Source organism: Pholcus phalangioides, unplaced genomic scaffold (assembly GCF_987345545.1).
Source record: "Pholcus phalangioides strain wild (caught in Gottingen) unplaced genomic scaffold, Ppha-v1.0 ptg000011l_1, whole genome shotgun sequence".
NCBI classification, from domain to species: domain Eukaryota; kingdom Metazoa; phylum Arthropoda; class Arachnida; order Araneae; family Pholcidae; genus Pholcus; species Pholcus phalangioides.
In genome coordinates, this window is record NW_028301604.1 from 51,910,503 (window position 1) to 51,932,396 (window position 21,894).

At 36.5% G+C, this 21,894-nt stretch overlaps 1 protein-coding gene across 4 annotated transcripts in view; it reads right to left on the reverse strand.

Moving 5' to 3' along the window:
• Window positions 1-21,894, reverse strand: part of Sec24AB (Protein transport protein Sec24AB) — a 139,397-nt gene that overhangs the window by 54,959 nt on the left and 62,544 nt on the right. For all 4 annotated transcript variants that reach the window (XM_089239646.1, XM_089239649.1, XM_089239648.1 and 1 more), the window contains 4 exons: window positions 20,232-20,358; window positions 15,071-15,180; window positions 5,276-5,342; window positions 2,269-2,433 (listed from right to left, as the gene is read on the reverse strand). In XM_089239646.1, coding sequence (XP_089095772.1) covers window positions 2,269-2,433; window positions 5,276-5,342; window positions 15,071-15,180; window positions 20,232-20,358 — 469 coding nt within the window. The remainder of the gene's footprint in view (window positions 1-2,268; window positions 2,434-5,275; window positions 5,343-15,070; window positions 15,181-20,231; window positions 20,359-21,894) is intronic.

The window sequence follows — 21,894 nt, forward strand, 5'->3', positions numbered from 1 at the left end:
CATTGATAGAATAATTAACAAAACATGAATACTGATAAGCAAAATAATATTTAATTAATTTTAAAGATACTTATTCCGATGAATTTCCTTTCATCAAACGTTCCAGTAAAAGGCAGCCTTTTTCTTTTTATACAAGTTGTGTTAAGGACATAAACATTGGTCGTGGTGGAAAGACTGACATCATCACCCATGTGAAATAAAAAAAACCATCCAGCAAGTGTCACAAAATGTCATGTGTTCTTCAAAAATTGATGCTTTTTTCCCTTCATCTTCCGATGATTTTGCGGTCATTTGCGCAGAATGTTTTTTCACATCGTTTCAGATTGAACACAAAAAATCACCATTGAAGTTTTGGCTTCCAATTTCACTTGTTTCTTTGTTTAATATGAAAGGCGTGGTCGGAGAGCCTGTCCAGCTTTCTGATAACGTTTTCTTGTGTGTCCACTTGAATTGTTGTTTTAATTCTTAAACTCGTTCCTGTATCCAAATGTTTTCTTTGTGATGTCAGAGTTTTATCTAAAGACGGAGTGTTACCAGTGGATGATTGGTCCTAGATAATAACCGGTTTTCAGGTGTATAAATATGTGTCTCTTGTTCTTACTAATCAGAATTATTTACTTCTTGCTTATGCTAATAGAGACGTCCAGTATTTCCTCCCTCTTCCGATATTGACTTAGCGAAACTCAGATGTACTTTCATCTATGATCGTGGAGAGATCATCTTCCTGAAATTGGCTGCTGGTGATTTGCCTTGGAACTCTACTCTTCAGTTGGTTCTAACGAGGTGAATGGACTTGCACCGTGATCGTGACTAAAAAAAACACCAACCTAGTCTGCGAGCAGAAAAGAGATATTCATCTAAATGGATATGGACTTCTAATGGCGAGACCCATCCACTTCTATTGATACAAACCTTGGAATAGATGACTTTAACATAAAAAATTATTCTCAGTGTTAATGATTGTCTCATCTTAATGTAAAAAAAATGTTGTTCTTAACGAATGAATTGAACTTAGTGTAAAATACTCATCAACTAAATGTAATAAAGCAAATGAAGTGATACAAAACAAACTCATTTATTTCCTGCTTGTTGTCTGCCTTTACTCAGGATAGTATGAACCGGGCATGTATCCCTTTAAAGGGACATTATACTCCGTGAATACAACCACAAATGTTTATTAAAGTTGATTTCTCCATGGAAAACTTTTCCCTATACCCTTTAGTTTGCACCTGCTGAAAAGCGGAACAAAGCCTACCTCATTAAACAAATATGACATTTTACAGGGGCATTCAATAATTTCTAATTGCCGTTTAAACAGTTAATCTATTTCTGTATTTGTTTACATCCATTCAGGGGATAGATGCGTGAAATGAACAGTATATATTTTTATAGCATCAATTAATATTATATAGTTACCAACACTATGTTTGCTATGAATAAATTGCATTTGAAAATATGATTAAAATTTGATTAATCTGTCAACTAATCAATAAAAAATTTTTGATTAACCAGTTAAAAATTTCATTATTAATATATAGAGCTGGGGGAATCAATTAAAGTTCGTTATCTTTTCCTCAAGTTTAATCTCATCTAAACTATCCTTAAACCTACAAGAACCTCAAATCACTCTAGCTCTACATTAGATGTAACTGCTTTTTCCAACAAAATCTTGGTTTCTTATTTCTCAGTTTTTTCCATGGCATTTCCAATCACAAAATTCTTTTTGTAAATTTTTCCCTCCATCACACCATCCCTTCCTTTAAACTCCCTGCAAAATTGAATTTTAACAAGGTCGACTTCCTCCTTATGCTGAATATCCTTTGCACCCACGTCCCTGATTTAGTAATCCTTTGCACCCATCTGGACTCACCCGCCTAAATCCAAACAGTTGACAGGTCTGTGTATTTTATCCCTCATTTATACTGTTTTTTTGTAACTTTTCTGTTTCTTAGAATTTGAATACCTCAGCGAATGTTGCACTTAGAAATGTGATTTTTTCCCCCTGGCCTCAGGTAAGATATTTTCTAATTGGGCTTTTGAGCACAGGGTGTTCGTATAAAAAGTTAAATTATTCACTTTGTAACTACGCAATCCCTTGCAACATGAATGATGGTTCTGAGGCCTGCACATCATCGGATACTTTTTAATTTGAAGTATGCCTCTAGGGCAACAGTTCAGCAGTAATTTGCAGTGTTTGATGTTAGCTATGCACCTTGTATAATAATTAACCTCTATTCTAAATTATATTCCGTACAATTTTTCATATACCTTCTACATCTGAAACAATCAGCATGTGTGGTTGATTCTGGCCTTCTGCAATGCTATAAAAATGTATACTGCCATCAAATGTAATAAATCCAATACGAGTTCTGGAATCTCCTGGCAGGGCATCCAGATGTTCCATCAATATTTCACAAAAAATTTCAAGATACCCTGAAAAGAGAGAATACTTGAATTCTTGTTTACCAAGACCGTATTATTTGTCAAATTCATAAATATCAGCTATTACACTACACAAAATGTTTTTAAAACCTACCACACAAAATTTTAAGAGGTGAAAATGTGATGGTTTTAAGATTAATTTATTCAAGAATTAACATAATAAAACAATTAAGATTAAAACATGAGCGCACAGAGCCGTGATATCGAACTGAAGGCAAAACTAAGTGTGTGTGTGTGTGTATATATATGAAGGAGATCTTCCCCTATATAGGCGGATCGCTCGTAATTGATGACGTCAAGGCAAATTGATATCACCAGCATCCGATTAACATATCAGAGTTCGCGACACCCCTCTTCTCCGGCTACAGCAGTACGAAGTCCTTGAACATAGATGGTTTTTTGATAGTTCGTTTACGTCGTAGCACTGGTTCAGAAATCTGCAATTTCTCACGAAGATCGCATGGCATATCTGCAAGCTTGGACTGCTCCAACGATTCACGGAATGGTGATGACTTTGGTTGAGCCGGCATAAAGTCCTCATCAGGTTGCATTATTGGAAGGTTCGCTGCGGGGTCACACTTGAATTGTTGATCCACGTGATGTCTAATCACTTCTCCCAATCCAGTAGTACCCTGGTAGGAAACCGGACCTGTTTCTTTGGTGATCGTTGCTGGAACCCATTTCGGATCATTGGAATAGTTTCTAGTGTGTACTTGATCGTGAATGTCAAATTTTCAAACAGATCATTCGACCGGAGATACCTGTTTCACCTGTTGATCTCTAACAAAGTCCGGATGCAGTCTGTGCAGACAGCTTCTTAGCTTCCTCCTCATTAGGAGTTCGGCTGGACTCAGGACGTAATTGAGGATGGTGTAATGTGTTGCTGTAGAAGGAACTGGGCTAAACGTTTACGAAATGTTCCCAGTAACAATAAGTCGCAAAGCATCCTTAGTCATCTTAACTGCACATTCGACTTAGCCATTTCCTGTCTGGCTTCAAGGAGCTATGAGCACTAAGCGAATAGCATCTCTCTGCAGGAACTCTCCGTATTCTTCTGATTTGAAGGGCTGGCCATTATCAGATACAATAGCATCAGGAATTCCGTGAATGGCAAAGATGTCTCAGAGTTCATCTATAGTAGATGCAATAGTAGTAGAAGCCATCTCTTTCACCTCAGTCCACTTGGAGTAGGAATCTATGAGAATCAGGAATTTCCATCCCTGAAACGGTCCAGCAAAGTCTATGTGGACCCATAACCAGGGGACCCTAGTCACCTCCCAAGGGTGCACAGGAGAACGTGGAGGAGCATGTCTCGTCTCTTGACAAGGCGAAGAACCAGCAACATGATTTTTGATATCATAGTCCATTTGAGGCCACCATACATAGTAGCGTGCCAAGGTTTTCATACATTGCACTCCTGGATGAGCGAGATGAAGCTCACGTAGAACCATTGAATGCCCCTGCGCAGGCACCACCACTCAATTTCCCCACAGTAGACACAGTTCACATGAACTGACAACTCGTTTCGCTTTGTGGAAAATGCTCTGAATTCCGAACTCAATTTCACGTCTGGCCATTCTTTTAGAGAACAAAATTTAAAATACTCGAAAGAACGGGATCGCGCAAGGTCATTTTTGTTATGTTCCTTGCACTGACAGGAGGATATGCCAGATCTTCCATAAAAAGAACCTCAGTGGGTGGCAGAACCCTAAACTTGAGACTAGGCTGTGGTAGCCTACTCAAGGCATCCGCATGACCCTTTTTCCTGAAAGATGTAGATCAGAATCATATGCATTTAGCATCAACAACCATCACAACATTCGTGGAGATATTATATCTGGGGTAGGTTTTGTCCTACTAAACAATCCCAACAATAGCTGGGGGTCAGTGATAATCATGAACCTATTGCCGTATATATAGGAAGTGGTGAAATTTTTTGAAACCTGATATAATCGCCAGGGCCTCCTTATCAATTTGCACATAATTACACTCCGTAGAACTTAAAGTTCTTGAAGAAAAAGCAATAGAAGGCTCCTTTCCGTCTGGCATTTGATGACTCAATATGGCACCCACCCCAAATGGGGATACATCACAAGTGAGTATTATGGGGAGAGAGCCATCAAAGGGCACCAAAACACCGGAAGAGGAGATTTAATTTTTTAGCGCATTTTGAGCGGCAGTATGAAATTTTTTCCATTCCCATGGCACGTTACTATCTAATAACTGGTGCAATGGTTCCAGTTTTAGAACCAGTGGGTTAGATCACAACATTCCAAGGCCGCAGCGAGGGGGACGACTTGGGGGGTCCGACGTTCCCCCCCCCCCTCCCGAAATGTGAGAAAATTGCCAAAAAAGGGAAAAAGTCAAATCTATTGTTCTATCACTTTGGTCCCCCTCCGAACAAAATTTCTGACTTAGGGCATGCGACGCTCCACCACCAAAGACTCATTCAGAAGCTGAGATAGATTTCAAAACCGTCCTTCAATATGTGCAGTAGCACGATAATGCAACCCCTGCAGACATCGTTTCTAAGATGATGATTATGAACTGTATCGTTCACTAGGTATATGTCACTTATTCAAATTTACCAAAAGAAAAAAAAACAATTTTAAAAGTCAAACTCTGAATGTGAACTATACTTACTAAAATCTATATATAACATGTTTTTCTCTTGGAAATTGAAACAGTTTATTACGGTACATTAAAATCAGTGACAATCTCAAGAAAAAAAATTCACATTTTCACAGCTGAGGAGGTGCATGTTATATTCCGGAGCATACTAAATTCAAGTAAATTTTTTTTTTCAATGTAAACTATTAATCAATTAATTTACCTATTTCAGAAGCTCCATGAGATACATCTAAGATAAACATGTACACAGCAGGCTGGGGAGGCCTTAACTAAAGAAAAATCAAAATCTTCAATAAAAGAAAACACTAATCAGAGATAACAAAAAAATCCATTTTTTCTGTTTTTAAAAATAAAAATTCAACAACAATGAAAAACTAAAAAGTTGTTTATAGACTAAAAAATACTTCAATGAATTTTAATACCATATAAAAATACTTTAACGAATATCAATGATTTGAAACACCCATAATAATGTATCAAATGTTGATTAAACCTTTCTTGATCATAATTTATTTAAGTCATCTGCATTAAAAATGGTACAATAGAAATCACTATACTAGGGATGGGACGAATAGTGATTTGGCCGAATACAGAATATTTGGCATCCAAATATCAATCTTCTTGAAATTCATAATTATAAATAAAATTGGTGTTTTTAATTGAAAATAAAATTATTGGTAATTTCAAATGATTGATAATGAATTTTAATTATGCAATTTATTTAAATAAATATTAAAAAACTGGTAATTGAAAGATTTTTATTGCCATGATACTAACAATAAAATTTAACGATGATGTATCACATTCTAATATATATTACTTGCAGAATCAATTTTTCAACACTTGTCACCATTTTACATCTAATCAAGAAAATGTCAAGCATTACTTACTGTGAACTGGTAATGCATCATAAAATTTACAAATTATTTTGCCTCTTTATATGTTCTTTGTCCCTTTTCCTCTTTCACTAGCTCAATACATTTCTTGTCTACGTACGTCCTTCAGTTAGTGAACTTGTGTAATTGATTGCAGGAGGATTTTCAGTTCATAATTTACTTATACAAGAAATTCACCCTGACAATAACCCCTTTCACAGAAAGGGATATACATCGCACAATAAAATTAAATCTTTAAATTTTTAATTTATGCTAAAAATTCCAATTAATATATTTTTTAAATTAATTTGTTGTGCTTAGATTTACAGATATTCAGCAGAATACCTAAGCATTATTCGGTCAGGCCGAATACCAAATAGCAATAAGAGAGAGGGAGCGCAAATGTATTTCCTCCATCTTAATCTAGGACGAGATATTTCACCCTTATATGAGAAGAGGTTAAGGAGAATTTTGAGATGCAGAGGTTAAAATTAATTAATAAACTTTAACTTTTATTTTATCATGTCACATATTTTTTAGTTCACATACGCTACTTGTTTTTCTCCCCATCTCCTCCCAGTTCAAGCTTTGTGTGACGTCATCATAAGTCTTAAAATCGAGCCATCAAGCCACACAGCTTTCAAAGCCGACTTGTTCATCTCCTGATGCCACCAGGTTTTTGTTAACATTCAAGAAGTGGGCGTATCACTGCTGGTATAAAATTGTTGCCCTCTGTGGACTGTCAAAATTCAGGATTGATATTCTTTCAAATAAGATACCATATTTGTTTTATTTCTATACAGGTTAGTTCCTTTTGCATTTTCAAACAAAATTGTTTTTAATGTATATCAATTGGTTAATTTGTATATCGATCCCACATCTGGCATATGAAACATTTATGTACGGTGTATTACAATTTTTTGCTCCACCATCAATCTCTTATCTAGTATATTTTTCGATGAAAAATCCCTTTTATTGCAATACATATAACTACCATTCAAATTTAATCTATTCAGCACCACTTTCTTTTTACCCGCATATCCTATATATACCCTTTTGGCTCGCTTGCTATTACTGGCTGGAGATATCGAATCCAACCCTGGTCCCAGAGGCACCCACTCCTCAACTCGCTCTCAAAACAGATCAAATCTTCAGTCTGTAACTACCACACCATCAGATAATTCCCCCCGATTCATCTGTTTCTTGTAATATTCAAGATACCCAAGCAGCTATTCTACAGCAACTTACCCTCCTCACCAAAAAACAAGACTCACTCAGTCATCAGTTAAATGAATTATCCCAGCGTCTTAGTGCAGTTGAGGCATGGCGGGAACCAGAATGGGCACTGGGGGGGGGGGGGGGGTAACTGCCCCGGGCGGTAAAATTTAAGTGGAAAAAAAGAACAGAGTTACAAAATTATTGAATTTTAAAGTTGTGGGGCAGCAAAAAGCCTAGTTACGGCCTAAGTTGAGAAAAAACTTTTTCCCGTAGAAGTACTCCAAAATCAAGTATACGATCTCTCCAAATTTCAATCTTCTCTCACTAACAAAGTTACTAATTTAGAGTACCATTCCTGTCCCATGACATTGATTTCCCGAAACATTCCTGAAGAAGTTGACTTCAAGTCCCCTTTCATCCTAGAATCAAAAATCATTCAATGCTGCTCCCATCACCCTGACATAAACATTTTACCCAGCGATATACACCATTGTCATAGAATAGGCTCTAACAGGACCTTCTGATGCAGACTCTCCATCTCATCGAATTTAATAAATTCAAAACTAAAAGCGATATCCAAAAAATGCCTTGAAATTAAAAAATAACACCACATCAATCTCTAAGGACTTCTCATCGGAAACACGCAAGAAATGTGAAAAAAACTCTTCTCAAAAATTTTGTGATAGTGGCCAGAAAGTAAAACTTTTTCATAATTTTGCTTTTATAAATAACTGTAAATACATTTGGAATCCCAGTATAAACAATATTGTCCTTATCTCCCACACCTAGACTTGCCAATATTTGGACAGAAGCTGTCAGTAGCAATGCATGTTGACCAGGAGAGGTTAGTCAACATGACCCTTATAAATTTTTTTTTACTTTTTTGCAAATTGCATTATTTTTCCCAAATTAATTTAATCATTCTAAAATAAGTATTTGCCATTTTGTGTTGCTTTTCCATTATTTAAATTCGTGAGAATGCCATACTGAACATTAAGTAATACTGAACAGTAACATTACTTATATGTACGAAGTACAGATGACTGGATCTCAAGCAAAGATAATTGGAAAGAAAAGTCACATTCCTTTGTGGGGATTCAAATTTGGAGACTAATTTCATTATGAGCTGCTGCTGAGTTGGAAAGCTGTCTATTGTGCAGTCACATTCAGCCCAAAGGAACACAGCGTTCTTAGGAAAGAAAATCACTGTCCTCCGTAGTTTAATGACAGAACACATGCTCAGAAAGTGCGAGGTCGGTGGTTCGATTTCCCACAAAGGAATGTGAATTTTTTTCCCAATTATCTTTGCTCGGTATCCACTCATCTGTACTTCGTACAATTAGCGGAGAGGTTCATCGTTTTGTTCTATTACTTAAATGCTTTTTCAGTATGACACTTTCCGTACTACAAGCGGGAAAGTTATGCTAATAAATATAACATTTGATTCATTGAATTAATTAGCAATAAGCTTAGTAATACAATCTGGTTTTAATTAAAATTTTCTTAGTGATCAAGTTCATTTATCTGCTAAACCCAATTCATGAAATCTTGGGGGGAATATAGGAACATATGTAGAACTTAAAAATTCACTTTTGCAACTTACCTAAAAAAATAGTTAATTAGCAGTATTATGTCATTGAATCCACATGAAATAAAATAAGTGAGAAATAAGTACAAATTTTTGAGTTGAATGGCAAAATCCAAGTTTATCAGCAATGATGAAGCTCTTTATAACAAGCACTTTTATAAGTCTGCAATTTGAATTCAATGAAAGTTTTCTGATAACATGTTTTAATGTTTAGTTTTTCTATTAATACAACTTTGTAAGTCTTGAGAGAAATGTTGCACCTGAAATCATTTTTATTTTTTCGAATCATGCTGAATATTCTTTCAGTTAAGTGCATTACAATGCGGCACAATTAATATATTCAGCATTAAATCAGAAAAAATTTTATACTTATAGGGGGACACATAAGGATATTTTAAGTTCAAATTTTGACCCAGCATTCATCCATTTTAAGACAATTAAGATTGTCAGGAGAAAACTCATTGTTTTGGTAAAATGCTAACTCCATTTGTAATTTATTCCTTTCTGTAGAGAAATGAGAGATTGGTGGTTCAATTTCCCACAAAGGAATGTGAATTTTTTTCAAAACATTTGAATTTTTGCCAATATGAATTTTTGCTTTTTTTTTTGGCAAAATATTCTACAGATTTGAACTTTGCAGTTGATCACAGATTAGCATTGACAATGGTAGCATTCAAGTAAAAATTGTCATGCAATGGGAATTTTTTTATAACATAATCACGTGCACAGCAAAAAAATTTTCTTACAGCAGAATAAAACTGTTTTTCTGTCGCAGGTGTGACAACCTCACTTTTCAAGTAGACTTGTTGCACTACCAATAATCAGATCATCACTCTACTGATTTTTTAGTTTAGAAAAATCCACATCACAAACAGTTTTTGATTTTGAAATAGCTGATGGTGTAGTGGATCGAATGATCAAACCATAAAAAAAAAACTTATGTAGCTCATCTTTTATAAGTTGAATATACAGGGTTTCTTTTTGCAGAATAACATTAATTTTTGTGAATGCCCCAATAGCATTTAGCAAAAATAAACAATATAATTTTGTTTCAGAAGTGAAATATATTTCTTAATTGCAAGGTATTGCTTATTTTCCGTCTACAGTGTCATCAGTGAAAATACTTGCAACAGGCTCCCACTGTTCAAATAATTCTTTTTACAACATTTTCCAATGACAACCACTGAGTGTTGACATGTTTTATTATTTTGTGAGGTTCTTGACAACCCAAAATCTGAGCCGCTCTCAGTTTGTTACAATCTCTTACTACTTTTTTCTAGAAAAAATAAATTTGGATCACAACACTTTCCACATCAAAAGGCAGAGACTTGTATGCTTTTTGTGCAGCAATATGCAGCAGATGACACATACATTCCACTATTTTGATTTCAGGTTGCTGTGCCTTGATGAAAGAAGCTACACCTTTGTTCTTTTCTACAATTGTGTAGGCATTGTCATACAAAAGAGAGATAGTTTTCCCAGGGATTGTCCAGTCTCCTGAATTCATTGTCAATGGCATTGAAAATTCCTTCTCCAGTATTTTTTGTACATTCCAAAAGGGAAAGAAAAGTGGTGCTGACTTCACCTTTTTCTGAATCAAAAAGCTAACAACTAATGGATACAATTTTTTAGCATTGATGTCATTACTTTCATCCATCGCTAATGAAAAATTTTTCTTTAGAAGATTTTTTTTTTTTTTGTGACAGCAGTCATTGCTCGAGCAATAGCTCCTGCTTCCATCCTGCTTGAAGAAAACGTTTTGGCAATTTTTGAATTTGGGAAACATTTTGGAAAAAAAAAAAAATTGTACCAGCATGATCAGCTAATGAAACTGGAATATTGTGTTCGATAAGGAATCTTGTAAAATACACTGCTCAGAATAAGTAGGGGAGCAAGCAAAAAAGTGAAGAAAACCATGCGAGACAGCCACGTATTGGCATACAATGGATAGTACACGCGTATCAATGCACAATACAGAAAAAAGACGTAAAAAAATTTGGAATTAAGCTTTAATTCTTTGAAAATATGGAAAAAACATGAAAAGATGATTTAGGGCAACAATTTGGTTACATGTAAACGATAAAAAAAGAAAAAAAAGAATGTCCCAAACATGCTCGATTGAATTCAGGTCAGGAGAGCACGCTGGCCATTCCATATGCTGTATTGTTTCAGCTTCAAGCATGTTCTCCACCAGACGAGCTCTATGCGGTCGGGCATTATCATCCTGGAAAACAAAGGAATCTCCAATGACTCCAGCGTAAGGGATGCCATGAGGTCCCAGTATCTCGTCTGCATACCTTCGGGCCGTCAAAGTGCCATTCCGAATGATATGCAGGTCCGTACGTCCGCCTATGCTGATTCCACCCCATACCATCCAACCAGCACGTCTGTATTGTGACCTTTCACGAACAAATGCAGGGTTATTTCGAGTGCCCCTGTCCCTCCATACCAGAACACGTCGGGTGTCATACTCCAGACTGAATCGGGACTTGTCTGTAAACAGCACTTGGCTCCAATCATGTTGCTCCCAATCTCGATGTTCAGCAGCCCATCTTCTTCGGGCCGCACGGTGGCGTGGGGTCAACGGAATGCAGACCATTGGCCTACGTGCATAGAGCCTTCCCTCATGAAGCCGATTACGTACTGTTTGGCTGGACACCCTTCGTCCTGTTGCCAAGAGCAACCGTCTTTGCAGCTGCGTAGCATTCTCTGTTCTGTTTCGACGGGCTGTTAACCGTATATACCGGTCATCAGTTGCTGTAGTGGCGCATGGCCGACCTTGCCCTGGTCGACGTCTAACATTCCCTGTTTCTTGGAATCGATTCCACAGTCCTTGCAACAACACTTCTGGCGACTCCAACAGCGTCCGCGACACTACGTTGTGTTTGCCCGGATTCCAGTCTGCCTATGACACGCCATGCCACGGATTCCGGTAAATCACGTTGTTGAGACATCCTCAAGACACCTTGTCTCAAAAAAAAATACTGCGCAATCGAATTTCACAGTTACGGCAGTAAAACAGACGTTTCTGCAGCATCCCGATTTCTGCCCTTATCTCCTTTTTCTGGTTTTTGACGTCATGAACTTTGATTTGCATATGAAGTTTTCTTCTTCCGTTTCCTGCTAGGCTTTAAATTATGGATGATTCATTTTATGTTACTTATTGGTATACATCTTTGCGTAATTTTGTTATTTTGTTAAAACCATGTGCTCCCCTAATTGTTTTGAGCAGTGTAGCATTCAGATTTTACAAATTCATAATCCTTTTTTTTGCTATAATATGACAAAACATTTTTGGAACTTGTTCTTGCATTTTACAATTCTGAATGGCTTTTGTAAGCCACATGATGGCGGCAGTCATCATGTCCACCACAAGCTATAGAGAATTCAATATTGTACGCAGTGCAATATACATAACTTTCTTTTGATGGCACTTCAACGAGACATGGCCATACCCTATGATATTCCTCTCTGAAGTTCTGACATTTCCATTTCTTTACAGCAGCCTCACCAGTGGAAATTTCAGAAGTTGAACTTCTTTTCAAAATGCAATCCATACGGAACCAAACATAAAACTCGAAATAAGTGAAGTGAGAACTTTCTCTGTAATAAGGACAAACCATTTTTGGTGTCAGGAGAGCTTCTAGAAGTATCCTTTACTGCCTTGGCCTCCTCAACACTATTGATGCTGATGCCCCATAGCATGGTGTTCTGCAACAACATCCCCCCCCCCTCTTATTGCTCCACCAGTTGCTCTTCAGTGATATGCTGCGTTCCTTTATTAATGTAAAGGGAATGATAAGTTATGATGTAGGAGAGAAGCCAGGAAAAATTACCAAAAGAGCATCCCAAGGCATCAGCACATCAGAGGGACTTGTATTCCTCTTATGGGATTTTGTACAGTTGCTGTGTGGGTGGAGGACAAAAACAGCAAAAGTCAGACCTACATTTTTATTACTCTACCAAGAACCCTCCCATACCCTCCTCTTAGCACATCAGAGAGACTTGGGCAGGGCTTATGGATCTTGTCAAAATCTCTGCATGGGTGGAGGAAAAAAAAGCAAAAGCCAGGCATATGTATTTATTACCCCTCCCCCATAAAGAACTATCTGAGTACTCTCATGTAGACCAGTGTTTCCCAAAGTGAAAAATGTTGCCCCCTGGGGGGATAGAAGCTAGGAGTATATCATGGGACCCTATGGGTTCTCTTGAGATGGGGGTGATAAGAAAAAATTTCTGAAAAAAGGGACAATACAAAGCTGCATTAGGAGTAAGTGTAAACAGTCCTATTGATAAACTGGCATCCAAACGGCATCAGCGCTCACTGTGTAGATGTGTGCCTGCTGGCCTGTGATTGGCTGCTAGCATTGGGTGGGAAAGTGTATTTTTCCCACCGCGCGTGGTGCCATTTTGTTTACTTACTCATGTGAAGACTCTTAGTTAGCTATTGCTCATGGTCATTTCGGTTCATCTTTAAAATTATAAAAATGGTTCTTCTGAGGGCGAACTAAAATTCTCTACATGCCTTGCTATAATATTTATTGAATATGTCCACGTGTCCGCAGTTTTATTGCAGATTTGATGGGTGCAAAATGAACATGAAGACTGCGTTCACATGTATAGATTTAGCTGTTGAACTGACAATAAGATTATGTTTACTGAGCGATTTATATTTTTATGCATATATACGTCTCCTATAAAGAATTAAAAATTTTACTCTTTTGTGGGAATGAAGATTTTTAGGTTTCATAGCAATAGACTTCGAAAAATAGGTCGAGGTTGAAATCGGAATAACGCAATCAAGCGCTGGGAGAAGGGAGAGCGAAGCGTGGGAGCCACACCATCAATCGGCAAGTTTCACACATCAAACTTCAGATGGCGCTGTTATCAATTCCGATGTCTTTCTTTAACATTGAGTGGATACGCTTACCTTTCAAGTGGCTTTGGGGCAATAGAACAAAAAGTTCGGGAAACTATGATGTAGACCAGCAGTTCTCAACCTTTTTTGACTCTAGGATTTTTTAGTAGCTGTTTTCGGCAATAAATTAATACACTTACACCCATCCCACTAGAAGACGACTTCAGGAGCGAAGAATGTGAAAATTCAAACTCACTGACCTTACACTAAAGTCATTGGCTGATATTTGCAGCGCAAAGTTGAGTCAAGAAAATAAACACTGCTACACACACATTCAGACCAACCTTGAACCCAATGGCCATGTCAAGTCTTTTTTAGATTGTATTTGTTCATGAAGTAAATTTAGCTATCATATGACCTGCAGAAGTATTTTGGGATGGTAAAATAGTAAAAACAACCTTGTAAAGCAAAAATTTCATACTCTGATGCACACTCAGACATGCCAACTTCTGGAATCCAGAAATCTAGAGATTCTCCCGAGAGGGGTCCCTTCTCCACTCATAGACTGATCAGAAAAAAATGTTTTTCCTTTTCGTCATTAAGAACAAGTTCCAATTTCCCCCCCCCCCCCCCAGGCAGGGTCTGCATTGTCCCTGAGCAGAATATAATTCAATGTCAGTCTTTTCATGCAGAATAGAGAAATCACATCTACATACTGATCATAACACATAAGTGTTTCCTTTCGTGGATGCTATCAGTGATTGATAATTTTAGGTATACAAACTATTAAAAGCAGTTTTATATTTTCTTTCTGATGACATATTTAATCAGAGGAAACAATTAAAAACCTCAAAATACAAAGCTGCTGACGAAAAAATTTATTGGGTTTACGGCATGGCCATTAATAGAATACAATAATGGTTATACAGGAATTCCAACAACTAAGATCATCCCCCTGATAAATCATTGCCAATAAATGCTATAAGTAAACAAAATCATGTCTTTGCCAGTTGCTTAAATGAGATAACCCTTTTTTAATGGCTGCTTGACGGAAATCACCATGGCTGCCCTCTATGGGTGTTTTCCCTAACGATGACGGTAGTCATTGACGTCACGACAACGTGAAAGCTCGCGGAAAATATAATTTTCTGACAAAATCTGGAGAGCAGGAGGAAGGGTTAAAAATCCAGAGTCTCCCGCCTAAATCCAGAGAGTTGTCATGTCTGCACTCTGCATGGTTGAGCACATTGATTATCCAACATACATCAAACTCACAGGAAAGTTGTACTATACCATACGTAAGTCTGCTCAAACGCACAGGATTTGTTACATTTACAGCTACAAAAAGCAGCAATTACTAAAAAAAACTATCTGAAAAGACAGTTTAGAATAAAAAAAACTCCTTATTCTTAGAAATGACAAATTATTCTGAGTAACTTTAATCATTACAAAACTTGCCATGTAGTCTGAGGGTGCAATAAATTCAATAGTCGCATTTTTCACTTCTGGTCTTCTAGCTGGATCACCATATGATCTGGTTAAAGGATCATACAGGAACTCCTCAGGCACTGCAAATATAGAACGTAATATTTAAAAAAAAAAAAAAAAAAAGTGTTCAAACACTGAAGTATTACATTGCACATGCATCTCAAACATTCCTCTGAAGAATTTTTTCATACTGTAAAGCTTTGTTTGTGTATACGTCTGTCCCTGATATTCACAATTATCTGAGATGTGCTTGTTGTGTCCAAACTGCTGCCATTTATCTCCCAAATCAGAAAACCAGCCTATGTGCACAGTGCAGGAGAGTGAAAATGCTTTGAACCTCTAAATGTGTTTGTGCATAGTACAGCTGAAAATCTGCTTGCGGTGTAAGCAATGTCTGCCATGCTGCCCAGCCCAGGTGAACAGTCCGAATCAGAAAATCTGTTTGCACTATGTTTGGACCCTTGGTGTACGAACATAATACACACTGGTTTTTGATTACGACAATCAGCATCATTTACTTGTGCAATGAGGATATGCACAGTGCTGCAGACATCAAAAAATAGTTTTTACTTTATACTACATATTTTTTACATTCTACAAACTGAAGAGGGGGAAAATGCTAAGGTAAAGAAAAAAAATAGTTTTGATTCACAAGGTTACCATAAAGCATCTCGAAAGAAGGAAGGAGAGAAAAAGCTTGAATGTATTATTTCTACCATTTACTCTGGACAAAGTAAACTCACTTCAGCAGCCGACAAAAACTTCGAGTTATCGTTAGTTCGACTTATCAAAAATTTCGATTTCAGAATTGGAAAAAGACTGCTAAATGCTATTTTTAAATTTCTTTCATTCCCAAAAACTTTGACTTAAAGGAAGAAAACTTCATTTTAAAGGAAAATTTTACCACTAAAATACGGGAAAAGTTCTGGGGCTGAGTGAAAACTTCAACTTACACAGTTTTGAGCCATCAAAGTTTGAGTTATTGCGAATTGACAGTAATTGAAGTTGATTAATATAATATATATAGTTAATTAATAATATATTTATAGTAAATAATCAATCTGTTTGGATAGATCTGAAGGACTGAAAATCCCTTTAGATCATAAAGTGGATGCATGTCAACTGTGGGGTTGGTATGGTATTTACTGTTAATGGATTTTTACCACCTTTGGAAAAACACATGGTTTTTTGCTGACTTTAGAGAGGAAAAAAATCACTGTTTTATATATACGTATATACAGTCAACGCTGCTTATTTGAATCATGGATAATGTTATTATTCGGGTATTGTTATCACTTTTGCAAAGAACGGAACAGACCAATACCATAACATAGGAAAAAATTTGTAGTTATCAGGACTCTCCATCTCAAAAGTTCCTATCATGCATTTTGAAGCCAAGGTTTAACTAAACTATTTTTTTTTTTTCCTGTAAATTATGGTTATCAGGCTGCAGGACAATCTCGGCTAGAAGGTGTTCTCGTTCTCCTTCCTTGTTGACAAACATTTTCATACTTAATGTAATCAGTCTGTAGTATTCGCTGTGATCTATGTATCTGTGCAGCTGCTTTTGCAGTGGTCTTCCTATAGTGTAGGCAAATGCATGACAATGCGTCACAGTTCCTAGAGGCATTGCCAACCTTTGCTAGGGTAGTTGTGAGCTGGATAAATTAATTTGTAAGACTATTTCATGCTTTGAAGTGGTTCTTTTTATAAGAAAATATCTACCAAATTAGTCTGTGGAGCCGCAGATGAACCACAAAGTGGGAATGGGAGCTGCAGGTGATAAAATTTTGAAAACCACTGCTTTAAGCTAAAATTCTGTATTTTGTTTATTCAGCCACTGTCTAACGTAGATCACAAATAACAATATTTTTTTAATGTACACAATGAGTTTCGTAGACCTCTTGAGACAGTTTTTCGGGAAAAGAAATTTGAATCTGGTCAACTGAAAAAAAACTGATCAAGAAAAGAAGGAAAACACTTTTGTCTGTCGTGTATTTGCCCTCACTACCACTCAGACTCAAAAAATTAGAATGCCAAAAATTGTCTTTTTTTTCCTTTAACAGAGGATCACCAGAAAAATAAACAGAAGAAGTGAATGAAAAAAATAGGAGTCATTTAGAATAAATTGAATTCACCGGTGATGTTTGTTGTGTAACAAACATCATATATTTAAGATAAAAAATATATTTAAGATTTCCAAAAAATTAAAATAATCAGAAGCGATGGTTCAAAATATTAGAATGGGGGAATTTCTGATTGGATATAAATGTCAGTACCAAAATTTGCATAAATCACGCTATCACGAAGCCATTAGACATATAAAGGCAGGCTTGCAAACTGGTTTTATTCAGATGGGTTGAAAGAAATGTTTAACAGAAGGTCGAAAATCTCTGGTAGTGAATCTCCGCAAAGAAGAATTTACTCAGCAGATGATTGCCTAGAAAACAAAGTGCTCTCACGCAAGTGTAAGTAAACTTTAAAGACATCATTCAAATGGTAGCAATTTTCAAAGAAAATGTGCAAACAGTGGCCCTAAGCCAATTACTATTGCGAGGCAGGACAGACTCTTAAAAAACATCGTGAGATTTCACCACTTTCGTAGCGTCAGGTTCATGCATAAAAGTGGAAAGGACTTAACATCAATGCGCCATCCTCCACCACACTGAGACGACTCAGTCATTATGGATATAAATGCCATGTGCCCAAGAGGAAGCCGCTCCTTACACTCAAACAAATGAATGCTAGAGTATGATGGTGTAAACAAAGACAGTTATGGGGTGACTGAAATAGGGTTCTTTACAGTGATGAATCATGATTTTGTGTGTCCTACAGTGACATAGGCGGAGATAGACTTGGAAGTCTGAGGGGCACGGTCATTATTTCTGGGGGGGGCACGATGTCAATTCATATATGCATATACACATTAGATTAGTCAACTTCACCTTTGATGCTGGGAGGCAATGCCCCCACCCCCGTATCTCCACCCATGCAGTGATCAAGGAATTAGTGTTTGGCATCTCAATGAGATTGCTACTTCTGTTAGTGGAAATTAGAGTGAAATTTGCTACTTCTGTTATGGTATTGGGTTGTATGAGCACTGAGGGCCCTGCGCATATTATTAATATATTAGGGCGTTGTATTTTATCCAGAAAAGAGTAAAGTAAGATGTATAGTGAAAAATTCTAGAATACTGCATGATACCATCAGCTGAAGATTTATTGGATGCTGATTTCATCTTCCAACAAGACTGTGCATCTTCTCACACTTCAAAGTAGACCACTGCTTGGATCGAAGAAAAAAAAATTAAATTGCTTCTCTCTCTCTTTGGCCATCAAATTCAACAGATTTGAGTCCCATGGAGAATTTATAAGGTTTCGTGAAGAAACGCCTTTAAAGGTTTGCTCCAAAAGACAAAAATGAATGTTTGATGAGTTTGAAGACCACGTGGGCTTGACAAGGGTAAGGGAACTTTGGCTATGAAAACCATTGTCATATTCAGTATTCAATTCAGCCCAAATGTCACATTGTAACACTCACTCTTAGGCATGGTGCATACCGTAGTGATACGACCACATCATTGATAAAGATTAGCTAATAACATGAAATAAGTATTCATTTCAGGTCGTTAACCAATCTGTGTCTGTGTTCCGGTCGTACCGCTTCAGTGTGCACTGTGGCTTATTGGCGAATGATACATCAATTTGATCACAGATGTTTTTCTAGTCCAATGTTTGTCTTCTATCGAACTGTATCATTTGGTCACAAGCATAAATGAGTTTTACACTACGCTATAGGTAATTTTGAAGATCAACCCGTGTGTTTTCATAAAATTAAGTAAAATACCACAAAAAACTTGACAAACAAAATCGGGTGTTTTAAGTTATCTCCCACAGCACTGTAGTTGAATGCTGCCATCTGTAGTTGTTGGCAACCCTGTTACATTAGTAAAAGAAAGCTGTGTTTTGTTTGTGCAAGCAAAATTAAATATATAAATAATTTAAGTTGAATACCTCTATTTTCTGAAGATAACTGTTCTCAACGGAAACGGATTCTAAATGTTCACCATAGTTTTAGTAGTAACTATAATTCCTGCATTCCAGATTAACATATCCAAGTGGAGAGCAGAACTCAGTCGTACCTCATATGACTTAGTAAGGGCAGTGTGTACGCTATTTTACACAAAGATTTCAGTAAGTGGAAGATTTGTTCTTGATTAGTGCTGCATAAGCTAACTGTCAAACAAAAGACAAGACAGATTGAATTGTGTGGAGATTTCATTGATATGTGTGACTGGGATCCGTTGTTCTTGCAATCACTGGGGGGGATGAGAGCTCGCGCTTTCTCCCTATGTTTAAAAATCAAGACAATGTTGATTTCCTTTCTTGATGGAAATGGCATGATCCATCTTGAATTTTTACCCAAGAAGGTTGTACCATCAACACAGAATTCTACAAGGAAATTTTAAAACGGCTGCTGCAATGCATCAGGCATTTCTGGCCAGATTTGTACTGGACGAATGCATCTGCTGCAGAAAATGTCTGCCCACATACTACGATGCCTGTACTTATCATCTTGGCTAAACGTAGTACGAATGTTCTTGAACAGCCATCATACTCTTTGAATCTGGCCCCTGCAGACGTTTTTTTTTTGTTCCCCCAGCTCAAAGACGTCATAAAAAACTTACACTTTGTAGACATACCAGACATCCAAGCAAGATGTACATTGTTGCTTCAGGTGATTCCAAAGAAAGTTTTCAGCAGCTTTACAACCATTGTATAAAGTGTATTGTAACTAATAGAGATTACTTCAAAGGCTAATAAAGGTCTTTTGTTTGCAGCTTGTTTCCTTTATTTTCTGAGACCATTCACCATATTTTTTGACTACACCATGTATTATAATCTATTATTGAGAAAGTAGATTCAGTGAATGCAGCAAATTTTTAACTAGTTTTTGGATAAATACCATTGTGCTAAATATAAATAAATCAGTTAATTTCCAAAATGGCTGTTGACTATGTGGTTTACTAGAGTCAAAGATTCTGGCCTAATGTATTATTTGTCTCAATTTTGTATATTAAAAAGTGGAAAATAAGATCAAGAAATAAAACAACATGAAATGAAAAACTCACAATCGTTCACTCTAAAACACAAATTGCATTTCCATCGTCTTTGATCAACAAATGTAACAAATGGATTAATATATGTTCTACAGCTACGGCATCTAACTATCGTGTTACACTGAATGACAGGTAGATTCTGAAAACAAAGAGAAAAGGTATATATACCCAGAGAATCCTGGTAATAAACTTTTTCAAGAAAATGTCATTACAAGATGTTATAAGCAAGAAAATGCTATAAACAGGAAATTTTGTTGACAATTATCAGACATAATTTTCACACCTACCAAAGTATCATCTCCATGCAGTTTTGATTTATAAACATTATTACACATAGATTTAGTAAGAAGCAATTATTTGTATTCCACTAACATTATTAATCAATATCCACTAACATTATTTATACAGGAAAAAATACAAAAAAAAAACAACTTGCATTTTAATTGATGACTACATATTTGAACAAAGGTTTCTTGATCAAAATGGAATTTTTTTTTTTTGTAATTTCCATCTCTATGCACATGGTATGAAATGATGGTGGTTGAAGAAACATGAGCTTTTTTGCTGCTGTAACACTCAAAATCAAAGGATTTTTCACAGAAAAACTCCAACAGTTTTAAGACAAATGACTTTTTTTCTTTTTACTGGTTTAAGCATCTTAGCTCTACAATGGAGAACCATCTTTAAAACCTCATGGTCAGAAACAACATACAAGTAAAACCATTGAAGGGGGAAGAGATATTTACTACTTTTTGTCATCTGGAGAGTTTGCTTTTGTATTTGCTGAGCCTGAGTGGTCTTTGCAACAAATGGCACCCCAATTTGCATTTAAAGTGTTGAAAACTCTGTCTTGGCCGAGGTCTATAAAGTCTGTCTAAGCTGCTATATCGTCCGCTTGGGCAAACTTTAAAGATCTATATTGTCAGTTTGGGTAGACCTTGGCTGAGATAGGGTTTTCAACACTTTGAAATAGATTGCAGCCCAATTTGAATTCAAAGACCACTGAGATCTTTGAATTCAAAGATCAGCAAATAGAAAGGCAAACTCTATAGATGACAAAAAGTAAACATCACTTCCTCCTTCCTTCAATGGTTTTACTTGTGTGTGGTTCCTGACCACGAGGTTTTACAGATGGCTCTCTATTGTATAGCCGAAATGCATAAACTAGTAAAAAGAAGAAATTCATCTGTCTTAAAAACATGTTAAAATTTTTCTGTGAATTACAACTAGGCAAAGTTTATATTTTGTGGGTACACACACAAAGTATTTTGCCTACAAATTTAGGAGATATTTTTTTTTCTAAACTTATAGCTTTCCTTTTTTCATTCTCTCACATTTTGGCTTGAATTTTGATCTGCAAAATCTAATGCTGTCTTATTTTCCGGAATCTGAAATGTGGTGGAAGTACTATACTCACTATTGTGTAAAGAATCGAATTTCAAGAAATGGTCTGCAATTATTCCTAGCTGAAGAGCAGTTTTCAAATGCAACGTAGGTCATCTAGAAAGTAACAATCAATTGTGCATTCCTTTGTCATTCAAGGCCATCCAATTTCTCCACCTACTCTTTAGTCTTCTGTGAGTATTCGTTGCAAAAGTTTATTTTTCTGTCATACATTACAAATTTATACTATCGTCTCATTATTACTACCATGTGTTACTGCGACCATCCAATC